Here is a 26,191-nt window from a genome sequence, read left to right on the forward strand (position 1 = left end):
AGTGTTGTGATTTTATTTGGTAGTGCATTAAATTATAAGTTAATTTGGGCAAGCATTGACAAAATTGTTTTCCTGTTAGAAAAATGGTAGAGCTTTCTATCTATTTAGATTTGCCTCCTTCAGTGAGGTTTTACTGGAAAACACAAGTTTGATTTATGTAAAGTTGATTATTAGCCTTTAAATAGCAAAATAAAAATGTTTAAATATTTGCCATATGTATATCTTAAATACATGTTTATGTATGTGTGTACCTGTTAATTTACTTTTTAAAAAAATTCTCTTAGAACCATACAGACTTTTGGCTGGTGTTGAGTACATTGTTGGAAGGAAAAACTGTGGCATTCTAATTGAAGATGATCAATCAATCAGCCGAAATCATGCTGTATTAACTGCTAACTTTTCTGTAACTAACCTGGTAAGTTACTAATTTTATTTCACTAGCTGACAGTAAGAGGATTGAAATCACAAAAGTTTACCTTGGTGTATATGTAAGAGTTTGGGAGACTTTTTATAAAGCTGTTAGTTTTCTTTAAATGTTAACAAAATTAAGGACGTTTGGGCAGTGGTACTGGTGATATTTGTTTATTTAAGATTTGAAGTTTCTGTTTCAGTATTTTACTATTTGTTTTAGTGATTTAGAAACTCAGGGGAAGTAGAACATATTTCTATTTATTTACTTGAACATTTATTGAGTGCTTACTGTGTGTCAGTCACTGTGCCAAAGCCTGGGAATAGAACAGTGAATAGACCATCGTGACTCCTGCTTTAATGAGTTAATGCAGCCATATGAACACTGGTGTTTCCTGTATATCTTAGGTTTTCACAAGGGAAATTGATTGCTTTACTAGGGAAAACAGCTGTTGTATATGCCCCACAGCTCCTTTGAATGGCTTTGAGTTTGTTTTGGTGTGTTGGTTGTTTTAATAATAAAGGTAGATTGTAAAAGTAATATAAATATATACAAATAGCTGTGCTCATGGTAATGCTGGTGGTAATTAAGGAAGAAAAGCCATTATTTTGAGCAAAGACTGCATGTTGGCAAATACTGGATCTGTTCAGTAATATTTAGGTTTTGTGTCTGTATTCTTTTAGGTATAGAAAAACATTGTTGAAAATACTAAAGAAAAAAAATTGTTACTGCAAGTCAGACACTCTAGCCTTTTTGCATTGGACTGATTTTTACTACGTGATTTTGATAATTTAAAAAAAAACAAAAACCTTAGGAATGAAGCTGTCATGTTATACATGAAACAGACTGTACAAAAGCAAACAATTCTCAAATTATGAGGGGTCAGGAAAATCTCCCCTGACTTACAAAAATAAAGAAAATGTATGTTCTAAGAGGAGTGATTCTGGAATTGACATTTTTCTCTTAATTGCTAGTTGAGTGATCATTCTTTGCTTGCAACCAAAACAATAACTCTATTGCCTACTGTGTTGAGAGGTTAGCCACCTATCACCTATTCCAGAAGTTATCAACCTTTTGTTTTGAAACCTTTCCCCTTAGGAATAGTATTTACTGAGCAGTAAGAGACTTTAAATTATGTATTGATTTTTTTTTCAGAGTCAAACAGATGAAGTCCCTATATTGACAATAAAAGATAATTCTAAGTATGGTACCTTTGTTAATGAGGAAAAAATGCAGAATGGCCTTCCCCGAATTTTGCAGACAGGGGATAGAGTTACCTTTGGAGTGTTTGAAAGTAAATTTAGGTAAGAATTTTTAAATTGATATTAAAATGGACAGCTTTATTTTGTACCAATCAGATTCTAAAGGAAAAGGATATTTATGGATAATGAATTGGGACCAGTCTATTTAGTTCCTACTTAGGACAGTGGTGAACTTTGCACCACACGTGGTTAGTGCATTTTATTAATCATAGATAGTGAAAAGAGTGAATGAGAGTTTGAGTGGGCCCTAAGAACCTTGATGGGAGCTACTTTTGTTTGATTCTGCATAGGTCAAAGTATAATGTTAAACTTTGATCACTGTTTTTTTCTTAATTGCGACTTAAGACTTAGGAAGTGATAATTTCATAAGTTAGAAAGTTTAGTAATTTAATAAAAATTAAAATAACAGCATATGATGTGAGCTTAAAGTTTAAAGTACCATAAGTTGCCATCTCTATAACTATGATAACTTTGTGTAACTTATTCTCATTTACAGAGTAGAGTATGAACCTTTGGTTGCGTGCTCTTCTTGTTTAGATGTCTCTGGGAAAACTGCTTTAAGTCAAGCTGTATTGCAACTTGGAGGACTTACTGTAAACAATTGGACAGAGGAATGTACTCACCTTGTCATGACATCAGTTAAAGTTACCATTAAAGTAAGTTGAATGCCTTGTTATTGTGTTAAAGTAAGTTCTCTGAATTTAAGTTTATTCCTTTACCCACTATACACGGATGTTTTAAAAGTCACTTGCTTTAAAACTATCAGAACTGTTAGTTGTAGATGTATATATGCCAGTGAATCCCATATCTACCGTATAGGCTAGAATGGGGCAAGCAAAAGCACATTAAATTATATTTCAGATATTGATTTAGCATTTAAATGATTTATATTATCCTTTCACCAAGAAGTTATTACAGCCTATAGTTTGTGTTTTCAGTCTAAAAGCAAAGCAATTAGAGATCAACTGCCAATCTTCAAAGTTAGCAGCTCATGTCTTTCCTTCCTCCAGTCTCTGATACCATCTCATATTTTCATGCTCTTTTCTTTAGTTCTTATTTGGCTTTAGACCCTAATCACAAAGACTTTACGTTCTTACAATATTACCTTAATGTATTGTCACAATCTAGAGATATGTAGATATATGTTATTTGTCAAAGCAGTGATATATTTTGGGATGTTTCAGACTTTGCATCATCTTCAGATTTGGTTAATCCAAAACTAATTGAAGAATGATTTTGGGAGGTGATTCGTCTCCTTCAGCAGGTTGACTATAGATATGTGAGATTGTTTTAGGTTAATATCTATAGTGAAAAGCAACAGTAGATTCCTTTATTCAATGATACAAAAATCCTTTAATATATAATTAATTAAATTAGAATATGTGTCTTATACCTAAATAGGTGTCATAGAGAAAGGCTTGCTGTTCAAATTGAACCTCATGTTAAACTTGGATCAAAGATTGTTTCATCTTTGTAAGTTTATGAAATTGATTTATAAATTCAACAGAGTGATTAGCCTCCTGAATAGTAATTTATGCTAATAAACCCAAATAATAGATTCATAATTCAAAATGTCCATTTATTAGTTTATAGTAGGGATGTATCTTTATAGTGACCAGAATATTTACATGTAGACTCCAACATGGTCCCCTTGAAGATACCAAGGTACCTGAGAAATGGAATAGATAATCATGCCATTGCTTGGTGGGTATGAAATAAGAGCAAAGGCAGTTAGATTGTCTTGAAAGATATTTTACTGAGTCTGTGACAGACCTGGAAACTAGGATCCATTTACCATAGTACACAGTATTCCAGTGACTAGGATGCTAATGGCCACCCAGTCCCTGGATATTAGAGAGTACTGTATATATACCAACAAAGGCTTGCAGAGCAATACTCCTTTTTCAATATTTATGATCAATCGTGTGCAAAAAATATTTGTCATTATATTATTTTTTTAGTAAATTTTCCAAAAATACAGGTTAGTTTATGTTTTTTAAATTGTTGAATGTTAGAACCAAAAGGTAACCTAAAGAGCATTCAGTTCAGTTTTTATTTTCTGAAGAGGAAACTGAGGCATGGAGCAATTGAATCCTTTGCCCAGGATCACATGTATTGGAGTTTACTCAGTCCAGTGTTGAATTGCACATTACTGCTTCATGCAAGAAGTCAATTATTTCATTCATATTTGAGGTTCATAACTTTCAGATTTCATTCTTGAGAGATACCCTAAATTGCTTGCTCACATTTAGGTAATTTCCCATGTTTATTAGAAGCATTCTTACCAATTCTTTAGTTGTATTATTTCCTGGAATTATGCTGAATCTTATTTTCATTGCCAGTGATGGTATATTTTAATCTGTCTCAAATTTTGTGGATACATCTTATTTGAGGCTTATAGTTTAATTCACTTGCTAGTTGAAGTTTCTTCCCCCACTCCATCTGTATATACTTATTTTCAGCTTTTGTCCAACACTAAAGAGTTATTCCTTTATTTACTTTCTTAAAAAGACTTTATTCCATAATTAAAATCAGTTTGAAAGGCAATTAAGGTGAAAGAACTCTCTCATGTTTATCTCTTGTTACTGTCTTCTCTAGGGCAGACATTACATTTCCTTAATTCTAAGATGTACATTTTAATGTTTTTAAAATGGTATACATTTTTAAATTGACTTGTATTTTATGTTATGTTGTTCTGCCCTCCCCAGGCAGTTTTTAAATTAATATTGTAATTGGTAACTTCTTTTTTTTCACCTTTAATAATGATTGTTTATTGTTTATTGCTACTTGCCTGTATGTTACATTTATTTGTTATTTCAACAGTCTTATTGCTATTTTAGCATATAGGCCTTTGCTTTGCAGGATTCTGACTTACATGAGTTGTAGTTACCACAGTTTGTTTATTTTTAATTTTTATTTTATATTGGAGTATAGCTGATTAACAACCTTGTTAGTTTCAGGTGTACAGCAAAGTGATTCAGTTATACATACACAGGTATCTATTCTTTTTCAAATTCTTTTCCCATTTAGGTTAGTACAGAATATCAAGCAGAGTCCCCTGTGCTATACAGTAGGTCCTCATTGGTTATCTATTTTAAATATAGCATTGTGTATATGTCAATCCCAAACTCCCAATCTGTCCCCCCCTGTATTGTAATTGATAGCTTCTAATAATCAAGTGATTATACAGGGATTTTTATACTAAAACTAGGCAGTGACCAGTACTGACTTCTGTTTTATAGATTGTGTCTCCTTTATAAATTTAGAGAGACAGGAGGAAAAACAGAATAGAACAGCCTCTTTGTAGTCTATAACTTACATCTTTAAAAAAACTAGGGTATGAGTATATGTATTCACATGTTTTCTTCTTTTTAGACAATATGTGCACTCATTTGTGGGCGTCCGATTGTAAAACCAGAATATTTTACTGAATTTCTTAAAACAGTTCAGTCCAAGAAACAACCTCCAGAAATTGAAAGGTATATTGCTTATTTTAAATATAATAAAATATGACATACAAAATATGATAGCACTGGTTTTATTTAGGTTAATTCCCTCTTTATTGACTATTTCAGGATGTAATGTTACAGTTCAGTATTATTAATGAAGTTTTCTTGTTAGTATGTGAAGAAAGTTTCCCAGTTCTTTGTTGATTGTTCTTATCTCTGTGAAACACATGTTAACATATGTGCCAATATTAAAAGGAAAATATTGAAGGACAGTAATAGCATAGAGGTGAAATCAGTAGAGCACACATGCCAATGCTGGGCATCATGCATGCAGGACACCAGGAATTGTGTGGTGCAGCATCCCTGTTGTGGAGCCTCAGAGTCCTGGGCCAGAATATTAACAGCGCTGTGGCCTTGGGAATTGAGCTGATTTCTTCTAAGTGTCCGTTACCTCCTTTGAAAAATGAGACTAATACCTGTCCTGCTGAGTGTCTAAGTATTCAGTATTATTAGTATTAGTATAAGTATTATTTATCTTAACTAGTGGCATACATAAAGTCTGAGCATATTGCCTGGCATCATAATAGGTGCTTATTAAAAGAAGTGTAGCTAATTGCAATATCTGGGAAGATTCATAGTAGCTTGATTATTTATTATTTTTTGGATGCTCTGCTAAATTTGTGAACCACCAGACTAAAGGATCTATTCACTGTATGTATTGTATTAGTAATGTTTGCAGTAATATAAGCTATGGTTGAGGAGGAAGATATTTGTGATTTTTCTTTTTAGATTACATGGTTAAAATACTGGTGACTATAAAACGGTGGGTGTTTTTAGTCAACATAAGAACATGCTTGCTTAAAATGTATGTCAGTAGCTTATAGTCTATATGACATAATAGATTTGAGGAAGTTTTAAAAATCTAAAATTCTATGCAAATTAAGTATTTTATAACCCAATTTAAGTTAAGTATTACCTATTCAAGCTAAGTATTTTATTACCAATTTAAAAATATTACTAGCTATTATAAGCTAATTTGCCCAGTACATATATTTTTAGGAACTATTTATACCTGATAATATGTATTTGCTTTTAAAAGTAATTGAATATCAGATTTTTCTCTTTGTTTTTAATTTTCATTTGGGAGGTTTCTTGTATTTTATAATCTGGTTAACAGAAAATATGCTTTCCTCTGGAAAGAGATCTTCAGATTTTATTTTATTTATTTTTTGGCCACACCAAGTGGCTTGTGGGATCTGAGTTCCCTGACCAGGGATTGAACCTGGGCCCTTGGCAGTGAAAATGCAGAGTCCTAACCACTGGACCACCAGGGAATTCCCGAGATTTTAAAATAGATGATTCTTAACCTTTTTTGAGTCCTAGATCCGCTGTGAGAAAATGAAAGCACTGGTCTCTCCTCTAGAAACTTCACTTACTACCAACTTACATAGTATTTCAACAGAATTACATTTTTCCCTGAAGCCTATTTATGACCCTCCCTAGAAAAGTTGATAAATTCTATAAATAATGACTCTTGTTACAGATAATAAACCATTGTTAATTCTAGATTACTTAAGAGTGGAGGGGTCTGATTTTTTACTACTGGTGATATGTTTTATGGTCTTAGAGTTTTTAGAATTAGTCATTGATTCTTGCTTATTTGTTTAGATTCTCAGGTGTATTTAACCTTGGTTTTTTGGTTTTTTGTTGTTTTTACTTTAGATTAGGCATAGTTTTTTTCTGGCTTCAATTTGCGATTGTATTAACTTAGATGACTATAATAAAACATCCCTACTCTAAGATTGTTCACTAACTCCTAATTCAGTGTTAACCAGGAAAGACTATTACATTAGTTCATGTTTGATGATGGCAACTGATAATCAAGTTTTTAATACTATTTTAAAGTATGTAGTTTTTTTGCCTTAATAGATTGCTATACTTATTGGGATCCATTTTGATATGTTTGTTGAAGACTAATTTGACTCCATACTCAATTAAATAGAAAAATGATTAAATTTAAGATATTAAATAGTAGTAGGATGGGTTATAAAAGGGATATGAGATAAATTGTGGTGGCTCTTCTATTACATAACTACCTGTTCTTTTAGTTCTGTAAAAGCATTATCACTAGTCCTGAATTTAAATTAGGAGGCATACTATATTTTTACCTAACAAAATGTGTAGTCCTTTTTGGTACAGTTATGTCTGCATCTTTGCACTGTTACCACGAAACAGAGTAAGTGAAGGGTTAAGATAGAGTACCTGATATGGTTTGTGATACCTAATTTTCCTATACTGTTATCAAAGTACCAATGTAGATGAAGTCATTTTTAGATTACATTTAAAAGAAGTATTTAATTTTGATACTCTGTGCTCTAATAAAGGACGTTCATTAAAATATTATATATGTCTGAATGTAAAAAAAATGATCCTCAAGAGAAAAAGGGAGTTTCCCTTTCTCAGTTTATTTTAAACAACAAGCAGCATTGTTTACAGAAAACACTGTTGGGAGAGAGTCCTTACATCATACAAAACTTGCTGGTTATGCCAAGAATGAAAGGCCCTGACTACCCTATACCCAGGCCATTTCTCAGGGTTATGTTTGCAGTGAGAAACCTGGAGGGATGAGGTAATATCTCCTTCCCAGGACAGAGAGCAGGCCTGCTTATAGCTTGTTATAAAATGGGTGGATTCCCAAGTTCAGTGTAACACTACCCATGGTATATACCTCTCCTGTAACACAACCCATGGTATGTACCTTCTGTGTCATCCCCAGGGGACTTGGCATGGAAGGAGACCTGCTGCAAACACACTGAGGCTTGCTGCTTGCTTTGTCTCTGACCCAGGAGTCTTGTGTCTTCTGCCAGCATCCATGAAAGAGGAATAGGTTAACTTATTAGCTTGTAATAAAATCTCAGACCCAAGAGACACATTAGCATGAAACAATCTTGGTAAATGAAAGTTTAGGAAGCTTATAGAGTTGACCTTAAATAATCAATTAAAATTTAAAGCAAAGAAATTTAACACACACTAGAGATTTTTTTCCTGGAGATACAAGCTCAGATTTACAAGGTGTGGATGCCAATGTAATTCAAACCTTTTGGAGATCACCAAAAAAAATCATGAAATCATGGACATGTACCTTTGGTACTAATGAAATAAACAGCTATCCAGATGTTGGGCAAAGAAATATTGTGGCTTGGAATAGTTTCCACAGCCATGAATTCAGAAAATTTCTGTATTTGGAAAATCTTGGGACAGAAGTGAAGATGATGTGCTTTGAGTTAGATGAAATTTATTGAACATCATGTGAAGAATTTATATAAAGTTATAAAATGTACATAGGAAAAAGTCAATATTTCTAGATTAATATTTTATAGAATTTGTGAATGATATGTACCAGTTACTACATAATAAAGCATAATTATTTTATTTGTAGCTCTTGAAGTTTCTGTGTAAGTATGCCAAAAAATGTTTTAATTTTTTCATTATAGAAGTTAGAGGTCACTTTATATTTGTGGTATTCTTATATTCAGGCAGTGTGCCTCTAACCTAGGTCTCTGCCAAGTTAATTTACTGTTTTCCAATTTTATTACTAGCTGTCAAATCACTATAGCCTCAGTGATGCTTTAAAACTTCTAGAATGTAATTTTTCAGAAATACTGACTTTTTAATGATGTTTTCTTCACATTTATCACTAGTCTCTCCTTTCTTGTTTTCATCCTTAATACTACTAAAGAGAGAAAGATTTTTCTGCGTATATGAAGTTCCAGAACATGGTCTATTATTTGTCACTGTATTATATATATCATATATATATATATATATATATGATATATATATTATATGTATATATATATGATATATATATTATATACATATATACGATATATATATATCATATATATGTATATGTATGTATGACTCCAACATTTGATTCGATTCTTGATAATACGGTGGGTTTTTTTCCTTTCGAGATCAGTCTTATTGAGTATTGGGGCTCAAATTTACCAATATTTTTAAAAGAAAACCAAAATACATTTTTCTAGTCCCAGAATTTTAATACTCACATTTGTATTGAGGGATGTTTTTACTTTGTCTACTTCTAATTTATTAGGCGAAATTTTTATTTCTGTTTTATACTGCCGGTTTATTAAATATTTATTGAACCAGGCAAGATAGACCTGAGGATATAATGATGAGCCAAAAAGCATTACAGTTTCTGCCATCTTGGCACTTAGTAGAGGAACCAAACATCAAAGAATCACACAAATAAAAGTTAGAACTCTGGAAAGCTAATTGCATATCATTCTCATGGAATGTGACTTGGTATAACAAATGTTCACTCTTCATTGAACTAAACTGTAGTTAACTGTTATCTGTTACCTGTGGCAAAATTAAGAATGACAATGTGAAAAACACAAAGCTGTAGATAATTTTAAAATGCTATTTTAGTCATTAGAAAGCAGTAGGAATCTCACATTTACTCAGTCATATGTATGTATTAAACATTTACATTCTATTTTTGTCTGAGACTGGCCCAATAATCTAGTGTTGTTACATTACTATGTAGACTAATTTGTAAACACCCATTTGTATATATATGAAGCCTTTTACACTAAAAGAAGTGTAAGCTACAGAAGAATTTTCTTGAAAGGGATGTAAGGTGTTTGATGAAGAGATATTAAAATTTTTCCTATTTATGAATTAGAATGCCTGTTAATTTTTTAGTGCTACCTATTTTCTCATTGTAGATTTAATTAATAGTTAAAATAGTTTCCACTATTCTCTGTATGTGTTTAAAAGTAGAATAAACAGAATTTTAAAGTCAGTTATTTAGAAAACTGCAATAACTCCCCGGGTTTGCATTCCATCCTACCAACTAAATCTGCTCTTACCTGCAGATAACTCAGTCATTTGACATTGCAGATTCTAGGAATCACTACTTTAAAATAGCCTTAAAACATCCATTAGTAATCTAGCAGATTAAAACCCATGCATTTGTGGTTTAGTCAGTTATAAAAGTTTTTTTTAATTAATAAAATTTTAGTCATGACAGCTTACTGTATGAGATAATGTATGTTTCCAAGGAGAAATCTGGGGGGTGGGAGGAGGGAAATGTAAGGAAATTAGTTCTAAAATGCTGGATTGTGACTCTTATGACCAAAACATTTTTGTCATATTGGATGTTGCTCTCTGTGGATAGTTAACTCTAGTGACTGTCCAGATTCCCCCCCATCCTACATTGTCCCCTCATCATCACCATTATGCTTTAGTAATTTTTTTAAAATCTTTTTTAAAGACTTAATTTTTAGAGCAGTTTTAGGTTCACAGCAAAATGGAGAGGAAAGTACAGGTTTCCTGTATTCCCACTGCTCCCACACATGCATAGCCTACCCCATTATTGATATCCCCCACCAGAGTAGCACATTTATTACAATCGGTGAGCCTACATTGACACATCATAATCACCCAAAGTCCATAGTTTACATTAGGATTCAGTCTTTGTATTGTACATTCTTTGGGTTTGAACAAATGTAGAATGACATATATCCATCATTATAGTATCATATGGAGTATTTTCACTGTCTAAAAACCCTCTGTACTCTACCTATTCATCCCTCCACTTCCCCAACTCCCAGCAATCACTGATCTTTTACTGTCTTCATAGCTCTGCCTTTTCCAGAATGTCATATAGTTGGAATCATACAATATGTAGCCTTTCCAAATTGGCCTTTTTCACTTAGTAATATGCATTTAAGTTTCCTCCATGTCTTCTCATGGCTTGATAGCTCATTTCTTTTTAGCACTAAATAATATTCCATGTTTGAATGTACCACAGTTAATTTATTCATTAACTACTGAAGGACATCTTGGTTGCTTCCAAGTTATGGCATGAGTTCATCTCCTCTGGGTAAATGCCAAGAAGCATGACTGCTGGATCATGTGGTTAAGAATGTGCTTAGTTTTGTGGGAAAGTGCCAAAGTGTCCTCTAAAGTGGCTGTACCATTTTGCATTCCCACCAGCAATGAATAAAAGTACCTGTTCTTCTACATCTTCACCAGCATTTGGTGGTATCAGTGTTCTAGATTTTAGCCATTCTAGTAGGTGTGTAGTGGTATCTCTTTGTTTTAATTTGCATTTCCTTGATGATATATAATATTGAGCAACTTTTCATATGCTTATTTGCTCTCTCTATTTCTTGGGAGAGGTATCTATTAAAGTCTTTGGCCCTTTTTAAAAATCAGGTTGTTTGTGTTCTTGTTGAATTTTAAGAGTTCTTTGTATATTTTTTATAACAGTCAGATGTGTCTTTTGCAAGTGTTTTCTCCTGGTCTGTGGTTTGTCTTCTCATTCTCTTGATGTTATCTTTTACAGAGTGGAACTTTTTAATTTTAATGAAGTCTAGCTTATCATTTATTTATTTCATGGATAAAGCCATTAGTGTTATATTTAAAGAGTCATCTCCATATCCAAGGTCATCTAGATTTTCTCCTGTGTTATCTTGCAGGAGTTTTATAGTTTTGCATTTTATGTTTAGGTCTATGATCCATTTTGAGTTAATTTTTGTGAAGAGTGTAAGATCTGGGTCTAGATTCATTTTTTTTGCATGTGAATGTCCAGTTCCATCACCAATTGTTGAAAAGACTAAGCTCCATTGTACTGCCTTTGCTCTGTTGTAAAAGATCAGAATTGATTCTATGTGAGTTTATTTCTGGGCTCTTCATTCTCCTCCACTGTTCTATTTGTCTATCTTTTTGCCAGTACCATGCTTTTTTTTTTAATTAAAATTTTTTTTTTAATTTTTAAAATTTTTTGGCTGCGTTGGGTCTTTGTTGCTGTGAGCAGGCTTTCTCTAGTTGCGGCGAATAGGGGCTACTCTTCGTTGTGGTGTGAGGGCTTCTCATTGCAGTGGCTTCTCTTGTTGCGGAGCACGGGCTCTAGGCACGCGGGCTTCAGTAGTCGTGGCATGTGGGCTCAGTAGTTGTGGCGCACGGCCTTAGTTGTTCCGTGGCATGTGAGATCTTCCCGGACCAGGGCTCGAACCCATGTCCCCTGCGTTGGCCGGCGGATTCTTTTTTTTTTTAATCTTTTATTTATTTATTTATTTATTTTAATTTATTTATTTTTGGCTGCTTTGGGTCTTCGTTGCTGTGCGCGGGCTTTCTCTAGTTGCAGCGAGCAAGGGCTACTCTTCGTTGCCGTGTGCGGGCTTCTCATCATGGTGGCTTCTCTTGTTGCGGAGCACGAGCTGTAGGGGCGCGGGCCTCAGTAGTTTTGGCGCACGGGCTTAGTTGCTCTGCGGCATGTGGGATCTTCCCGGACCAAGGCTCAAACCTGTGTCCCCTGCAATGGCAGGGAGATTCTTAACCACTGCGCCACCAGGGAAGTCCCACACTCTCTTGATTACTGCCGCTTAACATTAAGTCTTGGATTCTGTAGTGTTAGTACTCCAACCTCGTTCTTCTTCCTTAATATTGTGTTGGCTGTTCTGGGTCTTTTGCCTCTCCATGTAAACTTTAGAATGTTTGTTAACATTCACAAAATAACTTGCTGGGAGTTACTGGGATTGTGTTTAATCTATAGATGAAGTTGGGAAGAACTGACATGTTAACAATATCGAGCCTTTCTATCCATGAACATTAATAGTTTTTACTAGAAGGTAGAGAGAAACTAAAAGTCTGCTCAGTTATGAATAGCTGTAACAAAAGATCTGATTATATAGAAAGTTATATGAACTGAATTATCTGTTGATTTTACTTCTCTATTTTCTTCTTTTCCCTAATCTCTATGGATGATTAAGATGTGTTTATAGTGTTACATTAAAGAGCTAAAAGATTGTATTTTTAAATCTTTGGGAATTTTATTTAAACTCACAAAATGTAGGTTTTAAAATTCCCTGAGCTTCTCCAAAGAGATTTGTAACAAAACACTTATAGCAGTAGTTCATAGAATTACAATATGAACATTATTACTAATACTTACTGGTTCCTAAGCAAGCACAGCATGCTAATAGAATTTGATCTTTAATGGATGATGTTTCAACCATTTGGTTTTGGGGTTTTTTTTTGGTTTGTTTTTACTTTTTTAAAAAACTTTTTAATTACTTTTTTCTCTCTTAACTATTTGTAATTTACATAAGTTGTTTGATTCATATATATTTAATTGTATCTCATTATGAGTCCTTAAGTCCCAGATAAAACTCTTAATTTTTTAATAATATAATGGTATTATGGAAATTAAGCCTTTCTAGTGTCTAGATTGCCATTCCATTTAAAAATCTAATGTTATACATTAGATTATACATACATACAGTGTAGGGTATAATTAGAATGTACTTTATTTTATTTTTTATAGTTTTTACCCACCTATTGATGAACCAGTTATTGGAAGTAAAAATATTGATCTGTCAGAACGACAGGAAAGAAAACAAATCTTCAAAGGGAAAACATTTGTCTTTCTAAATGCCAAACAGGTAATGTTATAAGCTAAATTTTTGTAAAGAAAATGTTATAAACTAGGATAAATTATTACTGTTGTCAATAGTTGTTAATACACTTCCTTTTGAGATTTTGTGTAGAAGTGTGAAGTGAAATAAAAAACTGCCCAGGCACCAGAACTTGCCCAGCGTTCATGTATATGACTATGGCATTTCTTAATATCTCTTAATTGGCTTATTAATTGTTTATATAAATACGTACAGGGAGGAGACCAAAAACTTTGGTTTAAGTTCTAACTTGTTCGGTTAGTAAGCAGCTGTTGAATGTCTTCTGTGTGCTGAAATGACAGTTCCAGGAGTTAATGTTGCAAGTGGAAAAATCATGCAAGTAAGCCCACAGTTACAGTGCTGTGTGAAGAGGAGCTGTAGATGATGTAAGGATTCCAGGGTGCAGTGGTACCTGGTGAACTAGGGATTTTCTCAGAGTGGAAGCTCAGATTGTCCTCTCAGGAAGTATTATAAAATCAATTTTTCTTCAATTCTGCTTATATTTTATTTCCCAAATCAAATGCTTATAATTTTAAGAATGTATTCAAGACATTAATTATGGCTATTTCATTACTTTTTTTCTTTTTCTTTCCATTTTTAGCATAAAAAATTAAGTGCAGCAGTTGTATTTGGAGGAGGAGATGCTAGGTTGATAACAGAAGACAATGAAGAAGATAGTTTCTTTTCAGCTCCTGGAACTTGTGTTGTTGATGTAGGAATAACAGATTCACAGACCTTAATTCCTGACTCTCAGAAAAAACGGATTCATTCAATTATGGATATACTCCAGAGGTACAGAATTATCTTTATTAGTTAAAAAAAAGGGCAAGTAGGTGATTTTATAGGTAACTTTTTTTGCACTCCACATAATAATGTAAAGGTATATACAAGAATTATTGTAAAGATTTTATTGTGTATGGTACTTGGAAATTTATTGTGACTTAGTATGCTAGAAATAGAATATATTTATCCATGTCAGTTTTATCTCAATATTTATTTTCTGCTGCTTTTTTGTTACTTTAATAGAATTTGCAGAATATACCTCTCTTAATAAAGCAGTATTTGTTTTTCTCTAGAATATGTAGTTGAGGAAGTTAAAACTCAAATGTAAAATTGTTCTGAAATAGCCTCAAGCTGGAATGTATTTTTCCTTTGTTTATTACCCATCGAAAATTTGTATGAAAATTAGGCTATTATGGCTATATAGGCTGTTATGGGAAAGCAGGAAAAAAAGTATCAAGTATCCTAGAATAGTGTTTGTAGTGTGGAGGGGAGGCAGTTTGAAAGCACTAAAGCAAGGGTTTTTTTCCTGGACTCTTTACTGGTGTTAATAATCTTAGCATTTTTGAAGCACAAAGTAAAAAAATCAGCCTTGGCAGTCCGTTGACTGAATTTCTATTCACCTAGTAAAAAATAGTTAGGGCTGGGACTTCGCTGATGGTCCAGTGGCTAAGACTCCACGCTCCCAATGCAGGGGGCCTGGGTTCGATCCCTGTTGAGGGAACTAGATCCCACATGTTGCAACTAAAAGACCCTGCATGCTGCAACTAAAGATCCTGCATGCTGCGACTAGAAGATCCTGCACACCACAACTAAGACCCAGCATGGCAAAATAAATAAATAAATATTTTAAAAAAATAGTTAGGGCCCAGGGTATTTATATGTCTAAAAAGTCCATAAAATAAGCTCTCCACAGTATTCATTTTTCCTGACCCAGGAGTCTTTCTGACCATGAAGACTGCTTTTTTTAAAAATGGGTTTGCCGAGGTAAAAAGTAAAATGTCAGTCATGTGTCCCATAAATATTTTGCTTAATGGAGATGTGCTAACTGCTGTGAAAAAGAAAATATTTGTGTAACAAAAATACCATCTTACTACTACAACCAAAATATACTGTGATTCTATTGTGTTTTAGGCACTGGGAATATAATGGTTAACAAGATAGCTATGGACCCTGCCACCACTGGAGCTTACAAGTAAACAGATAATTACAACTGTGTATAAGAAAGCAGAATAACAGGGCAGAGGGGAGAAGTTTATTTTAAATAGAGAAGGCTTCTTTCAGGCAGTATTTTACTTATGACCAGTTTACCAATCTTTAAAAGCCATGCTGAACAATAGCAATAATAGCTTACTTACATAATACTATATACTGTAGCAGGTCCTGTTCTAAGAGTTCTACATATATTAAGACATTTAATCCTCATACAATCATGTGTATTTTTACTGCTATGTTCCCCGTTGTGCAGAGAGGGCAAAAGGGGATTTGAGTAGAACACAGGGAGCGAGCAGAGGAGCCAGGATGTGAATACATGCAGTCTGGTTCCAGAGTCCATGCTCTTTACCATTACATCTTGCTGCCTTGCTGGAGTGGAGGTTGCTCAGAGGCTGGTGACTTGATCATGAGATGACATTTTGTTCTGTACTCTCTGGATCCTGTTTCAATTTGGTCATAGAGGACAATTTTACAGTTTGAGAAAGACTATCACTTAAAATAACACCTGTCCATTTAGTCCAAGCCGTTGATAGCAATTGAAGGTACAGTTATATCAAACCAGTAAAGTCAGCTATTGACTGAATTTCAGACAATAGGGCAACATTGGGATGGGTTAGTGCCATGGTGCTATTGATTAGTTGTCAGAAGTGGGTATAGGAAATCAGTGATTAAAATTAAATACCTCTGAAAAAGATTAGAAGTCTAGGGGAACAATATAACCCTGATTTTTGTTCTTGCTGAGATATTTTCCCAATGTCTTAGCCCATATTTGGGAACTCTTCCTGTTACTAATTTAATTATTTTCTCTTTATCCTCTCCTCCTTTGCCTTATCCTCTTCTCACCTGTTCCATAGCTTTGCATAAAATTGAATGAATCATAATCTTTGGATCATGATACATCGTCATCACTGAACTATAAATAATACACATTCATTTTGTTCACTAATTATTTAGTTAGTTATTTTAAATAAATTTTTATTATTGTAAACTGCTACTGAGATTATCTTTGTATGTTTCCTATTGGTACTTGTGCAGGATTTTCTTTGGGATATATTACTACATTACTAGGGTTAGAACACTCAACAGTATCAAACTGTTTTCCGCTTTATACTCCCACCCACGGTATATAAGAGATTAAGTTAGATGCACGTCATTTTCAATACTCGGTATTTTCAGACTATCATTTTTGCCAATTTAATGGATATATAATCATATCTTGTGATTTTGATTTGTATTTCCCTGATCACCAGTGATGGTTAACGTTTCTTCAAAAGTTTATTAGATGTTAATTTTTCCATCTTTGTGAAATACATGTCTCTTGCCCAGTTTTCTATTGGGATAATTGTATTCTTTTTTTGTTTTAAATACAGATTTCCCCAGTTTTATGTGTTCTTGTGTGTGTAGTGTATGTGTGTGTATTTAGTTCTATATAATTTTATTACATGTGTAGGTTCATGTATTCACCATAGTTAAGATACAGAACAGTTCCATCACCACAAGAATCCCTTGTGTTGTTCTTTTATAACCACACACCCCTCCCTACCTCCCCCTCCATGTCCCTAAACTTTGGCAACCACTAATTTCTTCTTCATTTCTAAAATTTATTATTTAGAAAATGATATATAAATGAAATCATACAGCATGTAACCTTTTAGAATTTTTATTTTCACTCACCATAATTCCTCAGAGATTCATCTAGGTTTTGTGTATCAGTAGTTCATCCTTTTTTTATTGCTGAGTAGTGTTTCATGGTATGGATAACCATGGTATGGATATTGTCTCTTTAATTACATTTTCTAGTTTACTGTTGATGTATAGAAATTCAGCTGACATTGATATTAATCTCATATCCCACCACCTCGTTGGACTCCCCTTTTATTTCTAATACTTTATAGTCTTTTTTTATATAAACCATATCATCTATAAATAATATTTCTCTCCTCCTTTTTAATCCTTTTTGCCTCTGGTACTGCTCTCTCTCTTTTATTCTCTTGGTTTTGGACCAACTGGGACATCCAAAGGTGTTGGATAGAAGTGGTGATAGTAGCCACCACATTTATCTCACTATTGACTTTAAAAGTAATGCTTCCAGTATTTCCCCATTTAAGATGATGTATGTCTTATAACATCATTATTAAATGTGTATTTTGTTTTACATAGCCAATCTTTTATAACTAATTTTCATGATATGACGTATGTATAGTTTCAAAAGTATTAGTAGGGTAGTAAAATACCAATTTTGAATTGCCTGAAATACAAGTAGGTGTATGTGATCACTTGATGATAATACTTTTTAAAATCTTTTTTTGTGTGTTATTATAAATTCACTTAGAGTTCAAGTCTAAGTTAAACTAATACATATAAAACAATGAATGTTAAGCATTTGAGAAATAACTTTTAGACTACTACAGCCACTTAAAATACATATACATATGTATATTTTACGTATTCTGTAGTATGGATATACTATAGTTTGTTGAGTCATCCATCCATTGAAGGACATCTGCATTTTTCCAGCTTTTGTTACAAATAAAGCTGATATGAACATTCATATACAGGTTTCTTTGTGAACATAAGTGTTTATTTCTCTGGAATAAACTCCCAAGAGTGCAGTTTCTGGATTATATGGTAATTGCATATTTGTGTGCCTTTTTTTTTAATTTGTAGGAGTTTTTTATATATTCTTGGCATTAATCCTTTTTTCACTTGTATGTGATTACATAAAAGATTGCAGAATCTGTTACCACTTTGTAAATTAACTTTTTATTGTGTTGATGAATGAAAGCCCTTAATTTTAATATCCTAAAAATTAACAATCTTTCATAGTCAGTGCTTTTTGTATAAGAAATCTTTTTCTACTCATAGATCAAAAAGATATTCACCTATATTTTTTACTAATTTTTACTAGTATTTTGATATTTTGTTTTTGAAATTTATTTTTGATCTATCTGGAATTGATTCTGTTTTATACCAAGGGACCTTACATGCATGGGAATGTTTTTGGCCGTCTTTTCCATTGAGCAATATGTCTCTTAAACTAATACCACGTTTACTACATTGTCTTAATTACTATAACAGTTTAAGTCCTCATATCTAGTAGGACAAATATTTTCTTTCTGCTCTTCTTCAGAAGCATCCTGGCTATTCTTGGCTTTTTATTTTTCCATATACATTTTAGAATTATCTTTTTAAAAACTTAACAAAAAAACAAATGTTAAGCATTTGAAAATGACTTGTTAAGCTACTACAACCACTTAAAATATCTCTACAATAAGTATTAAAAGGAGTTGTAAAGCTCTTAAAATTTGAGGTTTAGTTTCTATGTAGCATTATTAAGTTATATTAAATTATGTTTTATAAAATCAGTCATTATTCACATTACAGAATAACAGAAGATAGGTTCACCATAAGATTCCTTTAATAAGAAGATTCATTAATACATGTAAATTTGGTAAAATGATTTGATTTACTAACATACGTATAGATGTAGCTTATTTATAGTTCTTTGTACTTTTCTCCCTCCTTATCCTTCTCCCCTCTTTTTCTCTCTTTTAAGTTTTATCTTAGGATTCTAGTAACCATAGATTTGCTTTAAAAAATCTTTTTTATTGCTTCATCTGGGTATTACTATTATTCTGAAAATTACAGAGTTTTAGAACTGGAAGGATCTGTATCCTTTACTCTAGACCTTTGTTTTACAGATGAAATAATTGAATTACTAAAAGGTGGTGAACTTGCCCAATGTAACATTGCTCCAGTGAATAAGCTAGTACTATAGGTATTTGCAGTTCTCTCTGTACCATAAAATAGTGATGTCACTTTGCGGGGGGGGTGGAAGATAGATTCAGTTTGACATCATCTTAATAAAAGTTGTTAGTTTTAATATATCATCATACTTAAACTATTTTATTCTAACAGGCAAGGTCTTAGACCTATTCCTGAAGCAGAAATTGGATTGGCAGTTATTTTCATTACTACAGAGAATTACTGTGATCCTCAGGGCCAGCCCAGTACAGGTAATTAAAATACTATTTTATTGATTCTTTAGCAACTTTATTTTATAAATTGCTGATTGGCTGTATCTCCATTATTTTTTTAAATATTTATTTATTTATTTGGCTGCATCGGGTCTTAGTTGTGGCACGCAGGATCTTTGTTGCAGCACACGGGCTTCTCTCTAGTTGTAACGTATGGGCTCTAGAGCGCACGGGCTTTGTTGCCGCGCAGCATGTGGGATCTTAGTTCCCCAACCAGGTATCGAACCCACGTCCCCTGCATTGGAAGGCAGATTCTTAACTACTGGACCACGAAGGAAGTCCCTGTATGTATGTACTATACTTGCCACAGGTGACCATCTTCACCGTCTTTTAAAAGCCATATGTTTATCTGTTCATTTATTCATTCGATAAGTATTTGTGGCTGCCAAGTACTAGGCACAGTTGTAAGTACTGAAGATACAGTGGTGAATAAAGTAAACAAGATACTTGTTACTGTGAACTTTATATTCTAAAAGTCAGGATTCAGACAGTTAACAAGCAAACAAACACATCTGATAAGTTCTGTTAAGGACAAGTACAAAGAGAAAGCTAAAACAAGATGATGTGATAGTGACTGGGAGTAGGCTATTTTAGATTGGTAGTCAGGGACAGTCTCACTTAAGATGTCATATTTGAGCCTCACACGTCCTGAATGATGAGAAAAGGCAGCCATGGGAGGATATGGATAGCAGAATTCCAGGTAGAAGGAACAGATCACAATCGTGTCTGCGTGGAGAATGGATTCCAGGGGTCCAAAATGGAAGTGGGGATATGAGTAGAAGCTTTTGTGGAGGTCCAGGTGAGAGAGAGCCTGGTGCCTTGGACCATGGTGGTAGTAGTAGAGATGCAGAAAAGCAAATAAATTCAGGCCAAATTTTGGAACTAGACCCAGCACATCTTGCCCGTGGAGGATTTAGAAACAACTCCTAATCTTTTGGCATGAGTAGCTGGTTGGGTGGTGATGCCATTTTACAGAGATGAAGAATACATATTATAATTATCTCAGTGTTGACTATCACAAAAGCCAGTTTACTCAGGGCAGCTATTACCCCTTGGTTTGTTTTTTGTTTTTTGTTTTTTTGGTACACGGGCCTCTCCCGTTGCGGAGCACAGGCTCCGGACTCGCAGGCTCAGCGGCCATGGCTCACGGGCCCAGCCGCTCCACGGCATGTGGGATCTTCCCAGATCGGGGCACGAACCTATGTCCCCGGCATCGGCAGGCGGACTCTCAACCACTGCGCCACCAGGGAAGCCCTACCCCTTGGTTTTTTAAAACTCATTCCCCTACTTTTCTTGATAAGGTGATGTTGCCATCAAGAAGATGGTTCATTTATTCTTTTCTTCTCGCTTCTTTACCTTAGATATTTTTACGTTTATTCTTCCTCATAACTTTTCTTTGTCTAGTTATGTGTGCATCCATTTGGTATTTCTTTATACATTTATTTGCCTCCTAAGTCCTCTGTTCTCTTTTAGAAAACTAATCTCAACTAGCTATATGCTTCAGAAACATTTTTTTAAAATTCAAATTCACATTCTCTGTATTCCAGGATATTCTGGGATGCAGCCAAGGCATCAGATTTTTTTGGTTTCTTTTGCTTGATTTTAACCTCCTGTTTGTCATATAAACTCCAAGAAACTAGGGAAGGACTGAACTAGAGAGGAACCTTCTTTTATATAAATGGAGGAGGCACTCAGACTATAAATTTAAGTCATTTTTTTACTCATACAAGTAAAAAAATTGTTTTACATTTTTTTTACATTTTTTTACATTTTTTTTACATTTTTTACTCATGAAATTGTTCCTCTGTAGCTTCTGCTCAAGAGGTCTGCTACCATCCCTTCCCACAGCCACTGCCCTATTTAACCCTCCATGTCTTTATTTCCTGAGGGCTGTTCTAACCGCCCTCAGTAAGGTCCTGCCTCCATATTCATCTCTACAGTTGATATTTCACTTTGCCACTAGAATCACCTTCCCTTCTCCTAAAAACTTTTACTAGTTCTTATTATCTATAGAATAAATCCCTGAGCCCTTTGTCTAGACTTTCGAGCCTTCAACAGTTTAGCTGTAGCCTATCTCTTCCCATCCTCATCTTTTTTTAATATACTTCCCTACAGAATACATACGCCATATTTTTTTATGTGCCATACTCCTTGACCTTGCTCATCATGGTCCTTGTTCCTAGAATGCTAGCACTGCTCTTCAAAATCTGACTCCTTCCACAAATGCTCACCTCTTTCGTGAAGTTTTTCTAGGTTTTTTCCTCTCCCATAACTCTTCTCCAAGTCAGGTTAATTATTTTGGTTTTTTATACCCCAGTAACTTTTTTTTTTGCATTCCAGTTAGAACTTTTTCCTACTTTGAAGCATAGCCAGTTGTTTCCATGCCTCTTTCAACCACTAGACTGATTATAAACTCTTACTAATTTTGGTTTCTCTGACATCACCAAGCCCAATACTTGTTTATAGTTGGTATAAATATTTGCTTAATTGAACTAAGTTATTGGTACACAAGATTATCTTTGCTAGGGTGGAGCAACAAAATTTTATCATCCACTGTTAGAAATGTATTTATGGCCAGAAGGTCCTTAAAGATCATCTAATCTTTCTATTAAAAGGTAAGAGACCTCAAGGCTGAGAAAAGTTAAGGTCCCATAAATAAAACAGCCAAGACAATCCTAAAATTGGGGTTTTGTGACTGCTAGACCAGCATCTTTTCTATTGTGTTATTTCATATGGGAACAAGGTCATAAGGAATTGATAAAAAAATCTACATTATAATTAGTAGTATTATTTCTTGCACATATTCATAGGTAGATCTGTGTGGGTTCCAAGTCATAGACATCAGACTTACAAACAATTTTAGAACACGGCTAGTTTTGGGGGGAACAGAGTGAATGCATGTCTTCTTTCCTCCCTTTTTCTCCTTTGTTTCCTCCTTTCCTTCCATATTCATTCATTTATCTTTCAACAGGTATTTATTGAACCTTGTTATATGCCTTTAATTACTCTAAACACTTGGAATAAAGAGGTGAGCAGAGTAGAGCAAATCCCTACCCTCCTGGTATTTTAGCAAGGAGAATATTATAAATAATCTTATTGGCAGACATTAGTTATTCTGGGTCATTAGATTCAGCTTATGAATATTTCTTTTAATGGTTATATACACATTTATAATTATTATTTTTTGCAAACTGTGCAAGCTAAGAAGAATTTTAGGGATATGTATGTATAAGGAAATGCCAGTGAGCTAAGGTGGTCATATAAGGAGAGTGGCAGAAGTAAGTTAAATACCTGAATTTGGAATCAGTTATAAACATTTTATTAAACACATCCTGTGTCAGGCGCTAACAGAGTGGTAATTTAGCTTTGATACTTAATAAATGTCAACTTAAAATTTTTTTTTCAGTTAATTTAATTCTGTTAACTTATTTATATCCATTATATACCAAACATTGCTCAGAGATGAGATACAGAAATGAGCAAGACTCAGTCCCTGTTCTCAAGGAGGTTCCAAGTCTAATAAGAGAAAGTAACAAGTAAACAAGTACGGTATACAGTGATGATAACAGCTAACACTTCATAGTCCTTACTATGTTCCAAGCATTTTTCTAAGTGCTGTCCATATATTAGTTCACTTTGCCCTTAAAACAATATGTGAGGAAGAAACAGCATGTAATTATCCTCATTTCATAGATGAGGAAACTAAGGCATAGAGAGGTTAAGTAATACAGGTCACACAGCTAGTGTTAAAAAGTTAGTAAGAGTGTGTTAACAGTTAGTAGAGTGATGTAAAGGGTGGTATGGGATTTAAAATGAGGGGTATCTAATTCAATGTGGGAGGTTCAAGAGAAGTATTCCAGAAGAGGGGCACTTGAATTAAATTGCTATTTTGGTATATAAAATGATGAAGTAATCATTATGGTTTTCTGGAGTAGCCAAAAAATTTATGTCTAAAACTGTTCATCTCTTCTTTTCAAATAGTATATTCCTTCTAAAAATTAAATTCACATTGATTTTGATTTGTGTAGACAGTAGATATACTTTCTGTGGGGGAGAAATTTTAATTTTTGGTCTCCTGACTAAAGCATAATTTGAATTAGAATTTAAGTTGAGTTTGTTTTTATTTAAGTTGATAATAGTTTAACCTGAAGGATTTGATGTGTCTTTAAAATGATTTATTTCAGATAAGCCCATCACAGATGCCAACAGGCTGCTGCTCATAGGCTGTTTTGTTAAGTATTTGGAGACAACTGTGTGCTATAGTTAATTCTCTCAACATGGCACAGTCCTAACAATTCTAAGTGACCAAATGTCTATCTTGTGTCTAGCAATTGTGATTCTTTCTTTCACTTCTGTGATTTACAGGATTGAAGACAACAACTCCAGGTCCAAGCCTTTCCCAAGTCTTACCAGCCAATGAAAACTTAATGCCAGGTGCCCCAGTGAATACTACAACATATGTAGCTGATACACAATCAGAGCAAGGAAATAAATGGTAAAGCTTCATTGTTAACGAACTATTGTTATTATTCTATCAATAAATTAATGAAGTAAAGTCAATGCCTGTATCAAGTCATCTCTTGGGAGATAAAGAATTGGGAGTGTGGGATGCCAGGGAAAATAACATTTTGGGACAGGGTTTAGCAGACTTTATAAAGCACTAGAGGGACTTCCCTGGTGGCGCAGTGGTTAAGAATCTGCCTGCCAATGCAGGGGACATGGGTTCGATCCCTGGTCCGGGAAGATCCCACATGCCGCAGAGCAACTAAACCCGGGTGCCGCAACTACTGGGCCTGCGCTCTAGAGCCTGCAAGCCACAACTACTGAGGCCATGTGCCGCAACTACTGAAGCCCGCACACCTAGTGCCCATGCTCTGAAACGAGAAGCCACCGCAGTGAGAAGCCTGCACACTGCAAGAAGAGTAGCCCCTGCTCACTGCAACTAAAGAAAGCCCATGTGCAACAACGAAGACCCAACACAGCCAAAAATAAATATAAAAATTAAAATGAAGCACTAGAGAGTAAATATTTTTGGCTCTGTGGATCACTGATCTCTGTCACAGCTACTCAACTCTGCCATTGTAGGATTAAAGCAGCCATAGACAACGTGTAAATGAATGAGTGTGGCTGTGTTCCAATAAAACTTAATTTACAAAAACAAGTGGCAGGCCAGATGTGTCCTGCAAGCTGTAGTTTGCCAACTCCTGAAAATGATAAAGTTTTTTTTTTAATTCCGTGCAAATGTATATGGAAGACTACAAAGAATTATACTGTTTTATTTGTGACTGGTGAAATAAGTTTGAGATCAATTTGTTTCTATTATATGATGTTGCCTGTATGTGAACATTACACAGTTTTAGAGGTACTTTATATGTGTGTACCTGGCTATCTAAATAATCAATATTTGTTCATAAAGGTAGTTTTTTTAGTGGTTCTCTATTTTTTTAAATTAATTTATTTATTTGTTTATTTTTGGCTGCACTGGGTCTTCGCTGCTGCGCGTGGGCCCCCTCCAGTTGTGGCGAGCGGGGGCTACCCTTCGCCGCGGTGCGCGGGCCTCTCACTGCGGTGGCCTCTCCTGTTGAGGAGCACAGGCTCCAGGCGCACGGGCCTCAGTAGTTGTGGCACGCGGCTCAGTAGCCGTGGCTCGCGGGCTCTAGAGCGCAAGCTCAGTAGTTGTGGCACACGGGCTCAGTTGCTCTGCGGCATGTGGGATCTTCCCGGACCAGGGATCAAACCCGTGTCCCCTGCATTGGCAGGCGGATTCCCAACCACTGAGCCACCAGGGAAGCCCAGTGGTTCTCTATTTGAAGAGGGTTTTTTAAAATAGTTTTTTGGAATTTTTTTTTTTTTTCGGAGAGCAAGGGTAGCTCATATGTATCCTATGGCATTTTTCACTTAAGACAGTGTATTTTAAATACTCCATAGTGAATTATTCGTATTGGAAGATACTTCTGATTGCACTATATTAGACCATACTTAAATTTTCACTATACCTATGTTTTATATTGAGATCAAAACTTTTAAAAGAGAAACTACAAATTTTTTTAAAACAGAACTTTTAATATAACTTTTAAAAGAGAAACTTAATTTTTTAGAAGTCAGTTGAATGACAAGTTTGGGGTTTTTGGTGAAGTAAGAATAGCAAAAGTAGTATATATTCAACCATACATTGTAGAACTGTGTGTTTGTGTGTGTGTGTTTAAAATATTTTTCTGATGATCTAGAGTTCTACTCTAGAGTTATGTTCTAGAGACTGCCATCTGGTTGGAATATAACCGTATCAGTTCATCAAAAGTGATCTAAATACCTCATTATATTTGAAATTGGAATGATAGCTTATTCTTTTTATAAATTTCCAGTTTCTATTAATTTTTTTACATGGAAATAATTTTACAATTTTAAACAAAGCAAACATCACTTCAGTATATGACCTGGTATAATTTATAATAGGATACTAGGTTGTTATTCCATGTGTGTTTGGCAGTTTTTTATAGAGCATTCCTGACAGTATGTGCTATAGGGGATGAAGAAGAGAAAGGTATCTTGT

The 26,191-nt window shown here is 34.2% G+C and overlaps 1 protein-coding gene across 3 annotated transcripts in view; it reads left to right on the top strand.

The window, feature by feature from the left end:
- NBN (nibrin) overlaps positions 1-26,191 on the top strand; it is a 47,943-nt gene that overhangs the window by 1,663 nt on the left and 20,089 nt on the right. For 2 of the 3 annotated variants that reach the window (XM_079901603.1, XM_079901602.1), the window contains 8 exons: positions 285-415; positions 1,565-1,713; positions 2,168-2,327; positions 5,047-5,150; positions 13,480-13,597; positions 14,211-14,401; positions 19,523-19,620; positions 24,007-24,136. In XM_079901603.1, the coding sequence (XP_079757729.1) occupies positions 285-415; positions 1,565-1,713; positions 2,168-2,327; positions 5,047-5,150; positions 13,480-13,597; positions 14,211-14,401; positions 19,523-19,620; positions 24,007-24,136 (1,081 nt within the window). Of the gene's footprint in view, positions 1-284; positions 416-1,564; positions 1,714-2,167; positions 2,328-5,046; positions 5,151-13,479; positions 13,598-14,210; positions 14,402-19,522; positions 19,621-24,006; positions 24,137-26,191 lie in introns of those variants that run through there. The other variant, XM_079901604.1, reaches the window with a different exon arrangement.

This window comes from Stenella coeruleoalba (genome assembly GCF_951394435.1).
Source record: "Stenella coeruleoalba genome assembly, chromosome: 17".
NCBI classification, from domain to species: domain Eukaryota; kingdom Metazoa; phylum Chordata; class Mammalia; order Artiodactyla; family Delphinidae; genus Stenella; species Stenella coeruleoalba.